This window comes from Leishmania major, chromosome 17 (genome assembly GCF_000002725.2).
Source record: "Leishmania major strain Friedlin complete genome, chromosome 17".
Classification (NCBI taxonomy): domain Eukaryota; phylum Euglenozoa; class Kinetoplastea; order Trypanosomatida; family Trypanosomatidae; genus Leishmania; species Leishmania major.
This window is the reverse complement of record NC_007258.2, coordinates 299,434-316,986: the sequence shown is the minus strand read 5'-3', so window position 1 is coordinate 316,986 and position 17,553 is coordinate 299,434. Positions and strand designations below refer to the sequence as shown.

Here is a 17,553-nt window from a genome sequence, read left to right as displayed (position 1 = left end):
ACGTACACAGACGCACGTGGAGTGTGCTTGTGCTGACAATGCTGTGCACAGCAACGAACAATCAGAGGGAGGGAAAAAATATGCAACATGCAATATGAAGAGGAAGGGCTTATACAGTACTTCTGCTGCGATGGTGGTGAAGGTGCACGTGACACACACACACACACACAGCGGTAGGTAGTATGCAAAACGCAGTACGCATGCGCTTCTCGCCGTTGCACTCCTTCTTCTCTGCCTCTTTGTTTTATACGTACCGGCCGCACGTGAACCTGGTGTTTACGTCGTCACTTTCTCCCTCCCTCTCTCCCCCTCTCTCTCTCTCGATGTTTGTGCATGGTCATCCTGCTGCTCTCTCCCTTTCTCCTAACCATGTCTTTTTTTCTCGTCTCCATCATTACACCCTCCCTCTTGTACGCGCATCTGCCGCTCCTACATCTATCTCTATACGCGCACACCAATGTATGTATGTATGTGTGTGTGTGTGTGAGCGTATTTGCCGAGGCACGCGTGTTCGCATGTGCGTTATACCCCTGCACGACAGACTCACCACCTTTTCAAGCCTCCACCCTTTCATTCGTCTATCAATTTTGTCAAACTTTCTAGCAAGGTACTTGAAAATAGTACGGTAACTCCCCTACCCTCCCCCTACACACGTACACGCACCACACTTGAGCTATGTCTGCCGCTGACTTCGAGGCCGCCGTGGCGTACGTGCGCTCCCTGCCCAAGGACGGTCCGGTGCAGCTGGACAACGCCGCCAAGCTTCAGTTTTACTCCCTGTACAAGCAGGCGACGGAGGGTGACGTGACGGGCAGCCAGCCGTGGGCCGTGCAGGTCGAGGCTCGCGCCAAGTGGGATGCGTGGAACTCTTGCAAGGGCATGAAGTCGGAGGACGCCAAGGCGGCGTACGTGCAGCGCCTGATCGAGGTCACATCCCAGAAGGGCCACCCGTGGAATCCCGCGTAGGCATTCGAGGGAAGTAAGCAGGGTGGGCGTACACGTGCGCGGCACGCACCAGCCACAGACTGAGGCAGCGCTAAACCGGCACACGTCTCTCTCTTTTGTGTGTGCGCGGTGTCTCTCTATGCATACAGTGTCGCGCATCGAAGTGCGCGTGTGTGCTTTTCGGTGGCGTTAGACGGCGCGGCAGCTCATTCACGACATTAAGGTAGGAGAGAAGCATGAACTGTGCCGAAGAGCAGGAGGAGAGAAAAGGATACAAGGGGTTGGGTGGAGCGGGTGTGTAGAAGTGCCACCGCCGCCTAGGGAAGCTGGAATCGCAGAACGAAGTTAGCGGTTCCTCTGTTGGGGCCTGCACGCGGGTGCGTGAGTCAGAGGCGAGAGAAGGAGGGGAGGGGCACCCGACGACGCACGGACCTGCTTCCGGCGTGTCTATCGGCCACTCCCTGTGCTTGTCTCTTTCTCGTCCAGTACTACGGTGCTTTTCCGTCCTCCTCACCCACACCTACACCCACCATCTCTCTCTTTGCTTACCCAACCGTGTGGACATCTCGCGCGCATTTTGCACCTCGTTCTGCTTCACACCGTGTTGGTGCGCTTGTTGTCGCCTCACCCCCCTCCTCCGCTTCCTTTCTTTCCTCCCTCCTTCCTCTTTTTTTCCTTGTCTGTGGTTTGTACCGTCTATAAGTGATTGGTTGTCTGACCACCTTTTCGCCCATTTTCTTCGGTCTTGTGCCGCTGTTGTGATGGATGTGTTCGCCAACACACATTGAGCGTGCACATCATTGTTGCTCTCTCTTGACGTCACACACACGCTCACACACCGAAAAGCATTGGACTTTTATTAGCTGTGTTTTGCTTCGCCTTTCCCTCAATCCGAGTCCACGTCTTTGCCACGCAGCATGAGGTCCCACCCCACTCTCGAGCCTCCGACCCCGCCACAGGCCACCCATCGCGTGGCGCGAGGCAGCCGTAGACACACGCCGGCGCAGCACTGCGCCAGCTCAGGCATCGCAGCACGGCATCTGCCTCGAGCCCTCCCCACCCAGCCGCCTCGCCGTGCCGCCCCACACCCGCTCCCCCATCGTGCCGGCGGCCGCGTGGTGCGTCTCCCGCGGCAGCGCAGGCTCCCTCCACGAGTGGGCAGCGATGGCGGGGTGGGATGTGTTCGAGTTGCGCTGGCGCCTCGTCAGTCGTATGGGTGGTGCAGGCGTGCTCGCTGCCTCGGGTTGCTCCGACGCCACGCCGTCGAGGGTGCGGCCGTCGGCATCGGTGGCGATGAGACGCCCCGACTTCGCTGCAGCGCAGGCGCGCGACCCTGTGACCGCCGCAAGTGGCTCCGGCATCCCGCAGGGATAGAGGGACTGCCTGGCCTCCTCACACAGTGGGGGTGCTGGACCCTGCGATGCCGCGCACGGAGGTCACCCCAGCTATCAGGGTATGGGGGTGGTTGGGGATAAAAACAACAACAGCGCGTCCACTCCTCTTTCGCCGCTGCGGTCTCCCCCCTGCCGCTGCTCTTCGCAGAGCTGCCAGCCACTTGTGCCAGCTACAAGATAGTAGGCGCGATCCTTCGGGAGGGGTTTTCCTAGTCTTCTACGGACTGCCGTTGACATCGCACATGTGTTCCTCATATTTCCCTTCCTCCTCGCGGTATTCTGCGCGTCTCTTCTTCCCTTTTTCGACCTGTGTTTCGTGTGCGTGAGGGCATACATATCGTAACTACGCTCTACAGCTTGGACGAAGGTGTCTAACATCCTATTACACCGGAGCTCGCTGGAATAGGCGAGCAAGAAGATTCAAGGCATCACACGCAAGTCGGTTGCTCTGCCTCCTCTCATTCGATTTCTTTCTACCACTTTCTTCCGGGTTCCGCTGACGTTCACTTGTCGCACACCGACGTGTGGACATCCCTCCCCCCCACATATATATACACACACGCTCTCACGCCTAAAACCGAAACATGGCCAGCGAAGACATCATTATCTTCCTCGACGCTCTCGAGAACACCGTCAACTTGATCCGCGGTGACGGGTCGGCGAAAAAGACGCTCTTCACCACCGGCTGCGTGTGCCCGGACGGTATCGGACTTGATCTCAGCGCCTACAAGGATTCGAGGAACCCCGATGACATTGTTGCGTGGTGGGGCAACATGGGGGCTATGAAACCGTGCCCGGGGCAGAGCGACGGCGCAGACTGGCACGATGCCGACGGCTTCCTTGTGCGTGCCCCGCTCTTTGGCGGCGATGCGGCGGTGAAGTGGGTGGAGACGACAGCGCCACAGAGCCTCATGCGTGGCACGGCGGCGTTCCAGGCCCCAGGCCACCCTCCACTCATCACCACCATGAAGCAGGTGGCGCTCTCCGGAAACGGACGCGCCGTCTTCTTCTGCGACCGGGAAGGGCACGGTGTGAAGAAGTATAACGTGGACACGAAGGAGGTGGTCCCGCTTTTGTCCTCAGACGTGCTGGCGGCCCTCGCCGACGGGCTCACGGAGGAGGAAGCTCATGCCTCCCTTGTGGAGCCGAACAGCGACGAGGACAAGTGCCGCTTCTGCGTCGGTATTACGCTGGACGAGAAGCACGACCAGATCTTCTTCACTCTGAAGGGGCCGTCCAAGGGTGGCAAGGGCCGCATTCTCGCGGCCCCGTACTACTTCCAGCGCCGTAACTTAACATCCATCACAGCCGCGAACACGTCCACTTCTGAAGGCGTGATCGACCCGAAGACGGTTGTGACGCTGCTCGACGACCTGCCGGAGCCCATCGACCTGCTTCTGGACTCTGAGGAAAACTATCTGTACTGGACAGACCGAGGTGATGACGCGGCGGGCGGCAACTCACTGAACCGTGCTCCCGTCACCTATGACCCCTGTTCTGGGCGACCGCAGCTTGGGGAGAGGGAGCTGCTGATCGGCGGCTTCAACGAGGCGATTGGACTGGGGTGGGCGGCAAACCTTGCGGACTGCATGCGGCTGCCCGACAACAAGGAAATCCTGCGCCAGTACATGTACGTCACGGACATGAGACACCTCTGGCGCTGCGATTTGAAGGCGAGAACGAAGGAGGTGGTCTACAAATGCGGCCCCCGCAACGTGCTGACCGGGGTTGAGGTGCTGCGTTTCCTTTAAGAGGCGACGAGGAGGAGGGACTCTGAGCGAGGGCGTGCAGAGCGGGAGGTGCAGAGAGAATGCTACTCTCCGCGTTTCAGCGTCAGCACGATGTCTCTTTAGTGTCTCGGCAGTTTGCAGGGTCTCTTAGTCCTCTACGTGGGATTAATCTGCCTGTGTCAAGCCTATTGGCAGCTTCTTGATCAATAAAGGGCTCCTCTTCTCTCCGTTTTCCTACGGACGCCTCCCTCCCACCCCTTTCCTCTGTCCATGCCGACCGTTGCGCTGTCCCCGATGCCACTGTCAGAGCCCAACTGCATCATGCAGCAGGTGATGCACCTCCCCCTCATTGCCGTGACGCAACAGTCTTCATGTATCGCACTGCATGCTTATCCTATGAGTACCGTGTGCATGTGTGTATGTGTGTATGTGTGTGTTGGTTGGTTGCAGCGGAGCCAGGTAATGGGGTCGTGCATAGAGGGGCGGAGCTTCTGTCGCAACTGGCCAGCACATATTCCATCAGGAGCGCCTGCTCTTCCTCTAGCCTCTTTCTTCCTCAGCGTGTCCGGTCTCGGTCACGCAGCATGAGGTCCCACCCCACTCTCGAGCCTCCGACCCTGCCACAGGCCACCCATCGCGTGGCGCGAGGCAGCCGTAGACACACGCCGGCGCAGCACTGCGCCAGCTCAGGCATCGCAGCACGGCATCTGCCTCGAGCCCTCCCCACCCAGCCGCCTCGCCGTGCCGCCCCACACCCGCTCCCCCATCGTGCCGGCGGCCGCGTGGTGCGTCTCCCGCGGCGGCGCAGGCTCCCTCCACGAGTGGGCAGCGATGGCGGGGTGGGATGTGTTCGAGTCGCGCTGGCGCCTCGTCGTCAGTCGTATGGGTGGTGCAGGCGTGCTCGCTGTCTCGGGCTGCTCCGACGCCACGCCGTCGAGGGTGCGGCCGTCGGCATCGGTGGCGATGAGACGCCCCGACTTCGCTGCAGCGCAGGCGCGCGACCCTGTGACCGCCGCAAGTGGCTCCGGCATTCCGCAGGGATAGAGGGACTGCCTGGCCTCCTCACACAGTGGGGGTGCTGGACCCTGCGATGCCGCGCACGGAGAGGTGTGCCTCGTCTTCAGGGTTTCTGTGTCCTCGGAAGATAGGGAGCGCAAGCTCTCCAGTTTGAACAGCATGCCAACGCATCCGCTCATACGGAGTGCAAGCGCAGGTGCACAGACAGGCGCCCTCACCGTCACCCAACACCTTGAGAGAAAACGCCGCCCGTGTCGGTTTCAAGTGAATGCCTTCGCACATAAAGTTACGCCCTGCGTGCGCTGCTTTGTCAGCGCTCGCACGATCTCGTTACCTTCATGGACTGGAGCCCTCCGCTGCATACCCTTCCCTCTCTCTATGTGCGGGTCTTTGCGCTCTGACGTAGGGGCTCGCTGAGCCGGGAAGACGCCATTACACCTTGCCCATGCCACAAGCAGGTCCACTCACTCACACACATACACACACACACATGCTGAAGGGACGTATCGCTCGTGGGATCTGTCGCACTCCTCAAGTTGCCCCCTTTTTTCCATTTGCTTTTGAAGTGCACCCCCTTGTCTCTTGTGGTAAACTTATACGGTGTGGCAATGTGACAGAACAAGGAGCCGTACACAGGCATCCACGCATACAGGATCGTGCCTATACACGCACAACGTGTATGTATGTGTGGGCGTGTATGTGAGCTCTCATACTACCCGGTGCACGTCCCCGCCTCACCACCCCCTCATCGCTGTCTGACGTGGTTTAGTTCTTCTCTTTTATTCTCTCATCCTTTTGTTTCTCTATTCCCGTTCACACCCTTCCCCTTCTTCTTCCCCTTCCCCTTTCCCCTCCCCCTCCCTGCTCCCCTTTCTCTTGCCTTATCTTCTTCCTCCTCCTGCACACCCCCGACTCTCTCTTCCCTCTCCCTCTTCTTTCTCTCTCCATGTTTTGGTCGACACAGGGCGCCCCCAGTGCCCCCTCATGCTCTCCGGAACGTATTTGATTGTCATGTATATGTCTGTTGTGTGGGTGCGTCTTCCTCCGTGAACGAGGGGGGGGTCTTCGCCTTCGTTTTTTTTTTTTGTGCGTAAAGCCCTTCCCTTTTTTTCGTTCTCTCGCACTGTTTTCAGCTCTTCTCCCCCCCCCCCCCCCCGCCTTGCTTTTGGCGTGTACTCCCGCGGGTTCGTGTCTGTCTGCATATGAACGTGTGTGTGTGTGTGTGTCTGTGTGTATATTTCCTCTCCTGTATGCTGGTGGTACTCCTGTGACGTCTATGCAGCGTGCACGCTGGAGTAGGTGAGAAGAAATTGATGGGGACGAGGTGGGCTTGGGTGCTTTCGAAGCATCCATGAGGGGGTTGTCGGAGCCTCTCGCGCGTGTCTGCGCCGCACAGTCTCTCACTTCCCTACTTCACAGCGTTGTGAGAGGTGCTGGCACCTCTTCCCTCTTCCCCAAATAACTGTTATACACGCCTACATCGATGCGAGCGCTTCGCTGCGGATAGTTCGGCCATTTAGCTTTATGTGGACAGTAGAACAACACCAGAACGAAGCACGAGCGCCCGATTTGGAGGTGTCTTGCCTACGCGTGTGTGTGTGTGTGTGTGTGTGTGTGTGCGTGTGAGGACCTTCTATGCGTCCCCCCTCCCCCTCCCCGTAGTGGGCCATGTCGCGAGGATAGGCAAGAGACAGCGCGTGCCACGCATTCATGGAAAACGCAAGAACAAACACGGAGGGCAGGCACACCGCACACGTGGCGTTCACGCGAGAAGGGGATGCCGCATGCTCGGGAGAGCCGACAGAGGGGCCTCTTGTGTGGCCCTTTTCGCCTCCAGGGAAAACGCACCACACAGCAGCAGCAAGCAAGCAAAAAAAAAATACGAAGGACGTGGTGCGGGAGAGAGACCGCCGTTGTGAGAGAGCGAAAGGAAGAGGGGCGCAGGGAGAGCCACGAGGCCAACGAAACAAGGCGCAGCGCACGTGTACTGCTGCTTTCCCTCCCTCTCTTGGTGCCTGTTTTCTGTCGGACGCATTAACGGCTGCTGTCGTACGTTCGTCCAAGAGGGCGCACTCACGGATCGCGCCAGCTCGCATGGTGCGCCCGCTTGTGTTGCGTATCAGAAAAGAGAACGGAAGCATGTGCCGCTGCAATCAACAGCCGCCCTGACTCGTTTATGCCGCACATCTTCTGCTTTCACACCTCCTACCTCCTCTCTCACTCCGCTGGGCCCGTGTTCACGACTAAGCGTAGTGTTCATGCGCTGCAGCCTCGCCTACCAACCACCACTGCACCGAAAGTCATCGTTTTTCTTCAGCATCACATATCCCTCTCTCGCTAACGAGCTTCTTCGTAACGCAGTCCCTTCTGCGACGTGTGTGGGTATCTTCATCTGGCCTTCAGAATACCAGAAGAAAATAAAACCGGGGCTGTGCAGTAGGCATGTCTGCCGCTGACTTCGAGGCCGCCGTGGCGTACGTGCGCTCCCTGCCCAAGGACGGTCCGGTGCAGCTGGACAACGCCGCCAAGCTTCAGTTTTACTCCCTGTACAAGCAGGCGACGGAGGGTGACGTGACGGGCAGCCAGCCGTGGGCCGTGCAGGTCGAGGCTCGCGCCAAGTGGGATGCGTGGAACTCTTGCAAGGGCATGAAGTCGGAGGACGCCAAGGCGGCGTACGTGCGGCGTCTCCTGACGCTGCTCAGGTCGCAGGGAATCCAGTGGAAGCCTGGCGCAAGGGTGCAGAGCAGGCTCTGAGTGCCGACATGGCGGAACGGCGAAGGCGACGAGGAACCCCCCAACGAGAGAGAGATGGCGCCAGAGTCGACCCTTGCTGTTCCTTTTCTACGTCTTACTATTTATCGGCCGTTTCCGTTTTTTTTTGGTGGTGTGTGCTCCCTCCTCTCCCGCTCCGCACTCCTGATTTGCTGGCGAGTGAAGGACGGCGCCGTTCTCTCTTCGTTTCGCTGCTCGCCATCATACCTCGAATGGATGGTGGTATTGTTGCTTGCGCATCCCCTCTCTATGTGTGCGGCAGCGCTTGCTGGAGTCACAAGGAGGTGAGTGCGCTCATGTGGCTGAGTGCGCGTGCCTGAGCTTGGGATGACCGTCTCGTCGTGCGCGCTTGCGCTTGTGCGTGTGCTCGTCTCGGAGCTCGTGGCGATTGTGCCTCTCACAGCAAACTTCCACATGTCACAGCAAGCAAGAAGAAAACGCGCGAGGGAGGGCTGAGGCAGTCTTCCGTGTACTCTCTTCCCGGTAGTTTGCCATCCCCACCTGTGTTGACGCTGTGTATGCCCGGTGCTAGACTAGCGCCAGTGCGTTCATCTGTCTGTGTGTACACGGCATCCCATTTTGTGTTACGCACTTGCAGGCACAGGACACGCTTTTATGGACCCACACGGTCTTCCAACGCCTTCCCATCTCTCGCTGTTTCCCTCTAATTCAGTTTTTGCCTGACGTATCTATACCCCCACCCCCACTTGACCCGCCGACGCACACGGCTGCATTCCTTCCTGCACATCGGCTCTCCTCTCGTCTTTTTCTCCATCCGCACTTCGTAACAGCACGTTGCTACTCTTGCGTGCGCGCGCGCCTTCATACTCCCTCGCACATTGCGCTTCACCGTTGCGCGGCGCCCGTTTCCGCACCACGGGAAAACCTCAACGACGAAAAAGGAAGGACATCGACGAGAGCAGGGCGAGCAGTGAGGGCTCCCACACGTGCAGCGTAACCGAGCAGTGCGAATTGCGGGGGCGAGTGGAACAGCGCCGCGCAGGCCGCACACAGAGCACGCGCTGCTGCCGTCTGCGCAGAACGAAATAAGAGCGAGGAAAACACGCACCCTCCACGCCACAGCCAGCGGCGACTATCCACTGGCTGTACTCAACATGCTCGCGACATTCTTTGGGCGGCGGGCAGAGCCGGAGTTTAAGGTGGTGTGCGACCCCGAATCTATCGTGTTCCCAGTCGACTTCGATGCCCCAGACTATCCTTACGAGCAAGCCTTCGAGGAGGCAGACGCGTACGTGCGAAAGCTGCCCACGCGGGGCGTTGTCCCTGTCTCTGACGTGCTGAGGCTGCAGTTCTACTCTCTCTTCAAGCAAGCAACGGAGGGTGACATCAACGAGGACGTGAAGCAGCCGAGCATGCTGCGGGACTGGGAGGGGTACTGGAAGGTGTACGGCTGGCGCAAGTGTCGCGGGATGACCCGTGAGAGGGCGCGTGACTTATACACCGATCTGCTGGACTTACAGATTCGCAAGCACTGCTCCTTTGTGTGGGGGGCCCCATCCGGTGAGGATCGGTGGGCCGCCTTCTACGACGGTGTGAGGATTATCCGGAACCTTCCAAAGGGTGGCTACTACCTCCCCGATTCGCTGCGCGCGCACTTCTACGCTCTCTACAAGCAGGCGCTTGTGGGAAACCTCAGTGACTTCCAGAAGACCCCTGCTGCGTTCTCAGAGAAGTACAAGTGGCTGCGCTCCCGCCCATCGAAGGCCGGTTTTGACCAGATGCGGTACGACGAGTGGGCGGCTCTGAAGGGGATGAGCTGCGAGAAGGCGAAGCGCATGTACTGCAAGGATATTTTCAAGAGCGCCGCCATGTGCGGCTACGTGTGGGCACCGCCGGGGACAGCGGACCACCTCAAGGTGATCGGCGATCAGACTAGCGCCAAAACGCTCAAGAAGCGCACTGATGCTGACGAGCATGCCGAGAGGATTGCAGGGGCAACGCATCTCACGATGGAGGAAGCTATGGACGCCGTCGGCGTGCATCTGTCGATGGTGGAGCGGCTGACGATGCACTCCTTCACGAAGAAGGAGCAGACCGCCGCTGCCAGGACGGCCGAGGAGGCGGCAGGACGGAAGAAGCGGGAGGAAAAGGCGGAGGTGAAGCGCCGAGGCGTCGCGGGCTCTCACGTGGATCTGAACAAGGGCATGGCCTTCGCGAGACCAAAGGCGGAGGAATCGACGGAGGCAACCGTCACGGAGAAAACGGAAGAGACAGAGGCCAAGGAGGATGCTGAGCGGCGTCTGGAGGCGCAGGGCACGGACAAAGACCCTCAGAGCGTGTGCAACCTCTGCGGGAGCTTCGCGAAAGATATCGCCTCCGACGCGGAGGCGCCGGAGAAGGTGAAGGAGAGCGGCGCTGCCGCTGCCGCAGCGAAGGACTGCACAGCTGCCTCGACGTCTCCGGCACCAGTGCCGAAGCTGCAAGCATCCGCAAAGGTGGCAGAAGCATCGAAGATCCTTCCCTCGAAGAGCGAGCCTGTGCTGAAGAAGGAGCCGGCGGTGAAGGGCACCTCTAAGGGCGCCAAATCAAGCCACCAGGCGAAGAACGGCGCTAAGAAGGGCCCTGCTGGAAAAAGAACGAAGGCTAACTAATATCTGAAGCGCAAGTGTTTTAGGGCGTGGTAGGCACGTGACTACCTCTCGCCTCTCGCCCACATGCGAGAAGGGCCAACTACACGCACAGAAGTGGCGCACCCTCCTCCGGATCATCTGTGTTTTTTTTTTCTTCGCTCCCTCCTTTCTCTATTTATGTGTCGCTCTGCGTCCGCATGTTGCTGGCCGGCCCGTCACCCCCCCCCCCCCCCACCTTTTCCCTCCCTCCCTCAGCTGTGTCTGCTACTCATGAGCGCGTGTTCGTTGGTTAGGGTGTCGCCGTGGGGGGGGGGTATTTCATCGGATGTGTGCGTGTGTATATGTGTATATATATATATATATCGATAAATATAGATACGTGTGTGAGTGTGTACCTGTGGCCATCGCTGTCCCCTCGCTCACTCGTCTTGTTAGTGTCGTTGGTGTTTCGCTTGATTAGGTGTCTTTCATTGCGCATGCGTGTCTCCCTCTCTTTTTCCTTCGCGTGTTCCCTGTAACGCGATAATGCCCAGGCGAGAGCGCGCGCGCGCGGTGCGAGGGAGTGAGGGAGGGAGTATGTATATATGTATATGTATATATATATATATGTATATATGTATATATATATATGTGTGTGTGTGTGTGTGTGTGCATGTGTGATATGGTTGCTCGCTCTGTTTTCCCTCTCATGTGCACAGTGGCGGCCGTCGAAGCCGCCTGATCTTCTCAGCTTCTTTACCATGCTCTCTTTCGTTTTTCTGTTTTTTTTTTTTTTATGGTTTGTTGTGTTGCTGTCCAACGCCATTTCATCATTGCCACCGTTATCGCCGACTGGCCACGCCTGCCCGTCGCGCGCGTCCTTCGCTTTTCTCGCTATTCCTCCCTCCCCCTTCTTCCTCTCGATCCCATCATCATGTTCGCACCCTAGCTACTGCTCCCTGTCGCCTCCCCTCCTTCCATAGGCGCATCACTTTTCGCGTGTGTCCATGCGCGCGCGTGCGGGGTGTGGGCATCTGGTGCGCGGCCTGCGCGTTTCTCTTTTCGTTTTTTTTTTCTTTTTCGGTCACCCTCCTTCCCTTTCCTTCCACGCCGACCGTTTCGTGGGTGTTGTGCTCCCCTCCACACAAGGCGTGTGCACATGCGTTGTCTTTGTGCGCCGTGCAAGAACGGAAACAGGAGCGCGGAGAGGGAGGGAAGGAGCTCTAGTGAAGATGAGTGAGTGCATGTGTACCCTCTCCACCACTCTTCGTCGCCCTCTTCTCTGCTCCACGAGTGCGGAGGCTTGAAGTCTCAACCACCGAGGCGCTCATGTTGTCATGCGGGCTTTCCAGCTACATCGTCATGACCCCTCCCCCACGACCTCCCCCCCTCCTCCTCTCTTTCGCCTGCTCTATTCCTTCCGTCTCTAACGTTGGCATTTCGCTTGTTCGTCATCACGTCTCTTAAATTTTGTTTTAGCTGCATTTCTGATTTTGGTGCCGTGTGTCTTCAGAGGACGCATGCGCATCATCGGCACCCGTGTGTGTGTATGCGGGTGGCTCTTTCTTTGCGCCTCACCCCCCCTCGCCTCCCACCGTTCTTCTCGCAGCCGCTTCCTGAGAGGAGGGACGTGGCTTCCACGGCGGTGCGTGTGAGAAGTGGAGGAGGCAGAGAGGGCGAAGAGGGGCGAAGCAGGGGACAAGCTACCCCGACAGCGACTTAGAGGCTCAGCGATACAGCCCACGTGCAGGGCAGCGGGTGCCAAGGAGATGGGAAACACAGGTGTGCAGGCGCGTGCCAGTGCGTTGCGTTGCTGTGGCGGTTCGGCGAAAGAGTCCTGTTTGCTGTGGTGGCGACAGGGAAGTGGCGAGAGACCGTTGTGGGCCAGAGCGCACTCTTGCTCCTCCTCTTCTGCGGAGTGTCCTCTCGCTCGTTATAACTTTTCACCGTTGCCGCACAAGGACGCACACATCTGTGTGTATGTGTGTGTGTGTGGAGAGCGTGAGAGAGGTCGTCACGCACTGTTGGTATGTGTGTCTCACTTCGCCTCTCTCTTCTGTTAGCGCTGTTGTGCGTTCCACTGCTACCTTTGCCTCCTCCGTATCTCTCCCAGCCTTTGGAAGTTGTGCACACACCCTCACCCATATTCATTCTATATATATATATATATATATATATACGTATATATTCATACCTATATATCTATATCTACATGCATGCATGCATTGCCCTCACTCTTGATTTGAGTTCTTCCTCTCGTCGGTGCTGCTTTGCTCTCGTCCGTCAATCATCATCTTGTTTTTTTCCTTTTCGTACCCGAGCGCAACCCCTCTCCCCGCCCGACAGACACCCCTGACCTGGGGGGGTAGCGACAGCCGCATGAGCAGTGCAGCGAAGCTGTCCGTAGGGGAGAGAGGTGCTCGCCAGCCCGCGCCCTCTTCTTTAAGGAGCTCGAGCAAGGCAGGGTCGGAGAGCGCATTCGCCATCAGCCCCGAAACACTGCATGAGCTCATCAGCGATGGAGGACATGGCGCATCAAAACGGCTCGCCGGCATCGGCGGGCTCAAGGGACTCGCCTCGCAGCTCAAGACTGACCTTGCGCATGGCATCGACAACACCGACAAGAAGGCAATGGCGCAGCGTCGCGCGTGGTTCTCCGCTAATGAACTGCCAGAGGCGGAGGAGACGTCGTTCATGGACATGATCTGGGAGTCGCTCGAGGACCGCATGGTTCAGATCCTAATCGTCAGTGCTGTGGTCTCGCTCGTGCTGGGGCTAACAGTGCCGGATCAGGACACGGGGCTTGTGGACTATGCCCATGGCTGGATCGAGGGCACCGCCATCCTGCTCTCCGTCACCATCGTTACTCTCGTCAGCAGCATCAACAACTACCAAAAGGAGCAGAAGTTCAAGGAGCTGAGCAAGGCCACACCGCCGGTGAAGGTGCAGGTGGTCCGCTCCGGCACCACACTGGACATCACGGACAAGGAGCTACTCTCCGGCGACCTGCTCAATGTCGCTGCGGGTGACGTGCTGACAGTAGACGGCCTCGTCCTGCGGAGCACCTCGCTGAAGGTGGACGAGTCTGCTGCGACCGGCGAGAACGACGACGTGGCTAAGTCGGCGCACGGCGACTTTGTGCTCCGCTCAGGCTCGAACGTTACGGAGGGAGAGGGCACGATCCTCGTTATGGGGGTTGGCGTGCACTCGTTTGCGGGACACATCGCAATGCATGTGCGGGAGGCGAAGGAGGAGACACCGCTGCAGCACAAGCTGGAAGAGCTTGCGAACCTCATCGGCTACATGGGCATGGTCGCCGCCGGGCTCATGTTTGTGCTGCTCAGTGGCAAAGAGCTTCTGGACACGGTTGTCTACCGCAAGCACCCGTTCGGCTACAAGAAGTACCTCGACAACTTGATGACGGCGGTGACAATCGTGGTCGTGGCGGTGCCGGAGGGGCTGCCGCTCTCCGTCACCATTGCACTCGCCTACAGCATGAAGCAGATGTTTAAGGAGAACAACCTTGTCCGGCACCTGGCGGCCTGTGAGACCATGGGTGGCGCAACCACAATCTGCACCGACAAGACCGGCACCATAACCCAGAACAACATGTCCGTGACTGACGGCGTGACGGCGTACGGTGTTGCGTATGTGGTGCCCCGCAGGCCGTCCACCTTTGCCGGAGAGGATGAGAAGGGGAGCAGCGGGACACTGGCCCCACTTTCACCGCTGCTGCAGGCGTCCACGTCCATGAACGTGTCTGAGGCTCTCGGCGGCGCGCAGGCCGCTGGTGTGCGCCGGCTTCTCATGGAGTGCATCGTCATGAACACCAAGGCTACCTGGGTCCGGGTGGAGTCGCTCGACGCTAAGCAGGCGACGGTGAGGCTCACTGGCAGCAAAACAGAGCAGGCGCTGCTGAACTTTGTGGATGCGCTGGGCGAAGACCCGATGCAGCTGCGCAGCGAGCGGCTGTCGAGGCTCAATGAGGAGGCAATGCGTACACCGTCGTCTCCGTTCTCGCTGGTGCCGTGGCCTACGGGGCTGGAGGGGACGAGCAGCAACGTCGTAGCCGCCGCAGCGACTTTCACTAAGGATCTCCGTATCTACCCCTTCACCTCGGCGCGCAAGCGGATGGCGACGGCGCTGGTGCTTCGACCGGAGAAGCTGGTACGATACTACGTAAAGGGGGCGAGCGAGCTGATCCTGGCCGCGTGCACACACACGTACGATGCGCAGGGCGAGCGCGTTGGTCTCTCCCACGAAGTGCGCATGCGGCTGGAGGAGGCGATCATGGCCATGGCGCGCCGCCAGCTACGCACGCTCGCCATCGCCTACACAGACTATTCGCTGTCGGCCGACTGCAGCGCCACACCGCAGGGCTCCAGCGACAGCGATGAGGGCGGCGCCGCGCCGTCGTCGCCTTTTCTGGAGGACGATACACAGTTGACGGGGCTGACGTTGGTGGGCATCGTAGGAATTCGCGATCCGGTGCGCCTCGAGGTGCCTGGGGCTGTGGCGCAGTGCCGTCGGGCCGGCGTGGTTGTGCGCATGATCACTGGCGACAACAAAGCCACAGCTGTGAGCATTGCCAAGGAGGTGGGCATCTACGGCAAGGTCTGGTCCGGGCCTGCGGAAGGGGAGCAAGGGCTGGCGCTGGAGGGGCCGCAGTTCCGCGAGCTGGCAAAGAGCGCGCGAAAGCTGAATGCCATTCTGCCCCGTCTGCAGGTCATCTCCCGCGCATCCCCGATGGACAAACACATCCTCGTCTCAGCCTTGATGACGCGCGGCGAGGTGGTGGCGGTCACCGGCGATGGCACCAACGACGCGCCGGCGCTGAAAGGTGCCAACGTTGGGTTCTCCATGAACTCCGGCACGGAGGTTGCAAAGCTCGCTTCCGACGTCGTCATCCTGGACGACAACTTCAGCACCATCGTGACCGCGATGAAGTGGGGTCGCAACGTGCACGACAACATCTGCAAGTTTCTTCAGTTCCAAATGACCGTGAACGTGGCCGCCGTCGTGGTGTCGTTTACTGGCGCGCTGCTGGACCGCAACGGCGATTCCCCGCTGAAGCCGGTGCAGCTCCTGTGGGTGAATCTAATCATGGACACGCTGGCCGCCTTGGCGTTGGCGACGGAGACGCCGTCGGACGAGGTGCTCCTGCGGCCGCCGAAGCCGAAGGCGGCCCCGCTCATCACCCGCCGTATGTGGCTGAATATTGCCGGCCAGTCCCTCTACCAGATTCTCATCCAGCAGTACCTGCTCTTGGGCGGCGCCAACACTTTGGGGCTCGCTGTGCGAGACTCGGAGGAGTTGCACACTCTCATCTTCAACGTCTTTGTTCTGATGCAGCTGAGCAACGAGTTCAACGCCCGCATCCTCGACAACTCCGTGGGCTTCTGGCACAACCTGGGCAATGCTCCGATGTTCATCACTGTTGTCGGGACAATGTTTCTCATTCAAATCGTCAGCGTGCAGTACGGCGGCACCCTCATGCAGTGCGTGCCTCTTCCGCTAGCCTCGTGGGTGACGTCCCTCGCCCTCGGCGTTGTGCCGCTTCTCCTCGGCTTTGTGCTGCGCAGGATCGGCGTTGTCGAGAGGGAGATTCCGCCGCCGCCGCCAGTGGTGGACACGGAGGAGGAGGCGGCACTGCAGCTGGCGTTGAAGCAGCACGTCTGCCCCACGCTTCAGGACACCGCGAGGAAAGTGCGGATGCAACTGCGGGTGCTGAGGGCCTTTCGTACGAATGCTCAGGAACAGAAGGCATCACGGACTCAAAGCAGCTAAGCAGGCGGCGGGGTACCGGCAGTTGCGCGCAAGCACGCACCTCTGTGAGGAGCCGAGTTTTCATGCCCTGCGGCTTCCTTCTGTTGATGAGGAGGGCCTGCCGTGCATGACACGGCGGTCACTCCTTCCACCGCTTCATGCGCCACAGACCTTTGATCTCTCACTGTCTAACGCGGCCTTATATATGTGGCACCGTGTCGTGGCCCCGCAAAACAGAGGCAGGCACGGAGGGCTGCACCAACAGCTCACGCGCTGAAGTGGAGGTGGGGGAGGTGCAGCGTCACGGACCAGGTTGGGCTTTCATTTCTGTGCGGCGCCTCTCCTTACCGCCTTTGTTTCCGTTCGCTATTACTTGCCCGGTGGACCGCTGCTGTGTCCGCAGCGCCTGCGCTGCGGGGCTTTATATGCATTGACTTACCCTCTTGGCGTCGTGTCCTACACACGTAGCAGGTGACATCTGGCAGCGCATTGTGTGTGTGTGTGTGTGTGTGTGTGTGTGTGGCGGGAGGTGCCAGTGCCGGCGCTGCTGGCTCGCCGCGTGCGCCTTTCCTTTTACCTTTTGTTTTTTTTTGGTCGTTGGGGGGGGGGGAGGAGGAGGAGGAGGAGGAGCTGAAGCACAAGGATGAAGTTGATATGCTTGCAGAAATCGGCTACGCCAGAGGTGCCGACGCCGACTGCATGGATGACAGACCCGGCCATCGGTCTCAGACGCCAGGCCAACATCCCTCGAAATAGCGCTACACGCCGCGGCACGCAGCCACCAAAGCTCCTTGGCGGCGGCTGTCCCACACCAGAAAAGCAAGAATGTTGAGCTGGCGAGGCGACAGGGGCACCCTCCTCGCCCCGTTCCGCACCGGCACCTGTCCGCACTTTGGATCCCTGCAGGAGGCGGGGGACTGGCAGCGACTAGGCGGGGTGCAGATGTTGTGCTGCCTGCTGCTCCGCTGGTCTTCGGGGGGGGTGTACTCCCCCCCTCCCGCCAGAGCCTCCGCCCCCGCCTGTGCCTTGTGATGAGGGCGTCTGACCAGGCTTTGTGCCCGGTACGCTACGCGCGGTTGGCGAACTACCCGACGCTCAAAACACACCTGGCTGCACGCGACGGTCGTGCACGCCATGGCCTGATGAAGCGCGTCTCACCCGCGCTGCACGGGCTTCCACCCTCGCGTGTGTATGGCTACCCCTGGCCACCCTTCAGGACGACAGGCTATGAGCTCTTCGTGCGCTGGCACACACTTACGCGCGGGCCCCCTTCGCTGGACGCACCCCGCTTCCGTCAGAGGCCTGCAGATTCAGGAGAGGGTGGAATGCCCTCGTTCCGCCACAGGCTCATAGCAGCGT

General features: G+C 59.5%; 5 protein-coding genes across 5 annotated transcripts; all 5 read left to right on the top strand.

Moving 5' to 3' along the window:
• Positions 1–675: 675 nt before the first annotated feature.
• LMJF_17_0780 (conserved hypothetical protein) lies at positions 676–966 on the top strand (the record flags this gene model as incomplete). The annotated part of the gene is made up of 1 exon (XM_001682266.1): positions 676–966. The coding sequence occupies one exon, from the start codon at positions 676–678 to the stop codon at positions 964–966; it is 291 nt and encodes a 96-aa protein (XP_001682318.1).
• Positions 967–2,923: 1,957 nt separating this feature from the next.
• LMJF_17_0630 (hypothetical protein) lies at positions 2,924–4,090 on the top strand (the record flags this gene model as incomplete). Its single annotated transcript, XM_001682265.1, has 1 exon — positions 2,924–4,090. One exon carries the CDS (start codon positions 2,924–2,926, stop codon positions 4,088–4,090), a length of 1,167 nt encoding a protein of 388 aa, XP_001682317.1.
• Positions 4,091–7,528: 3,438 nt separating this feature from the next.
• On the top strand, positions 7,529–7,840 carry LMJF_17_0620 (conserved hypothetical protein; the record flags this gene model as incomplete). The annotated part of the gene is made up of 1 exon (XM_001682264.1): positions 7,529–7,840. The coding sequence occupies one exon, from the start codon at positions 7,529–7,531 to the stop codon at positions 7,838–7,840; it is 312 nt and encodes a 103-aa protein (XP_001682316.1).
• A 1,133-nt stretch (positions 7,841–8,973) lies between these two features.
• LMJF_17_0610 (hypothetical protein) lies at positions 8,974–10,470 on the top strand (the record flags this gene model as incomplete). Its single annotated transcript, XM_001682263.1, has 1 exon — positions 8,974–10,470. One exon carries the CDS (start codon positions 8,974–8,976, stop codon positions 10,468–10,470), a length of 1,497 nt encoding a protein of 498 aa, XP_001682315.1.
• Positions 10,471–13,059: 2,589 nt separating this feature from the next.
• Positions 13,060–16,215, top strand: LMJF_17_0600 (putative P-type ATPase; the record flags this gene model as incomplete). The annotated part of the gene is made up of 1 exon (XM_001682262.1): positions 13,060–16,215. The coding sequence occupies one exon, from the start codon at positions 13,060–13,062 to the stop codon at positions 16,213–16,215; it is 3,156 nt and encodes a 1,051-aa protein (XP_001682314.1).
• Between the last annotated feature and the right edge of the window lie 1,338 nt (positions 16,216–17,553).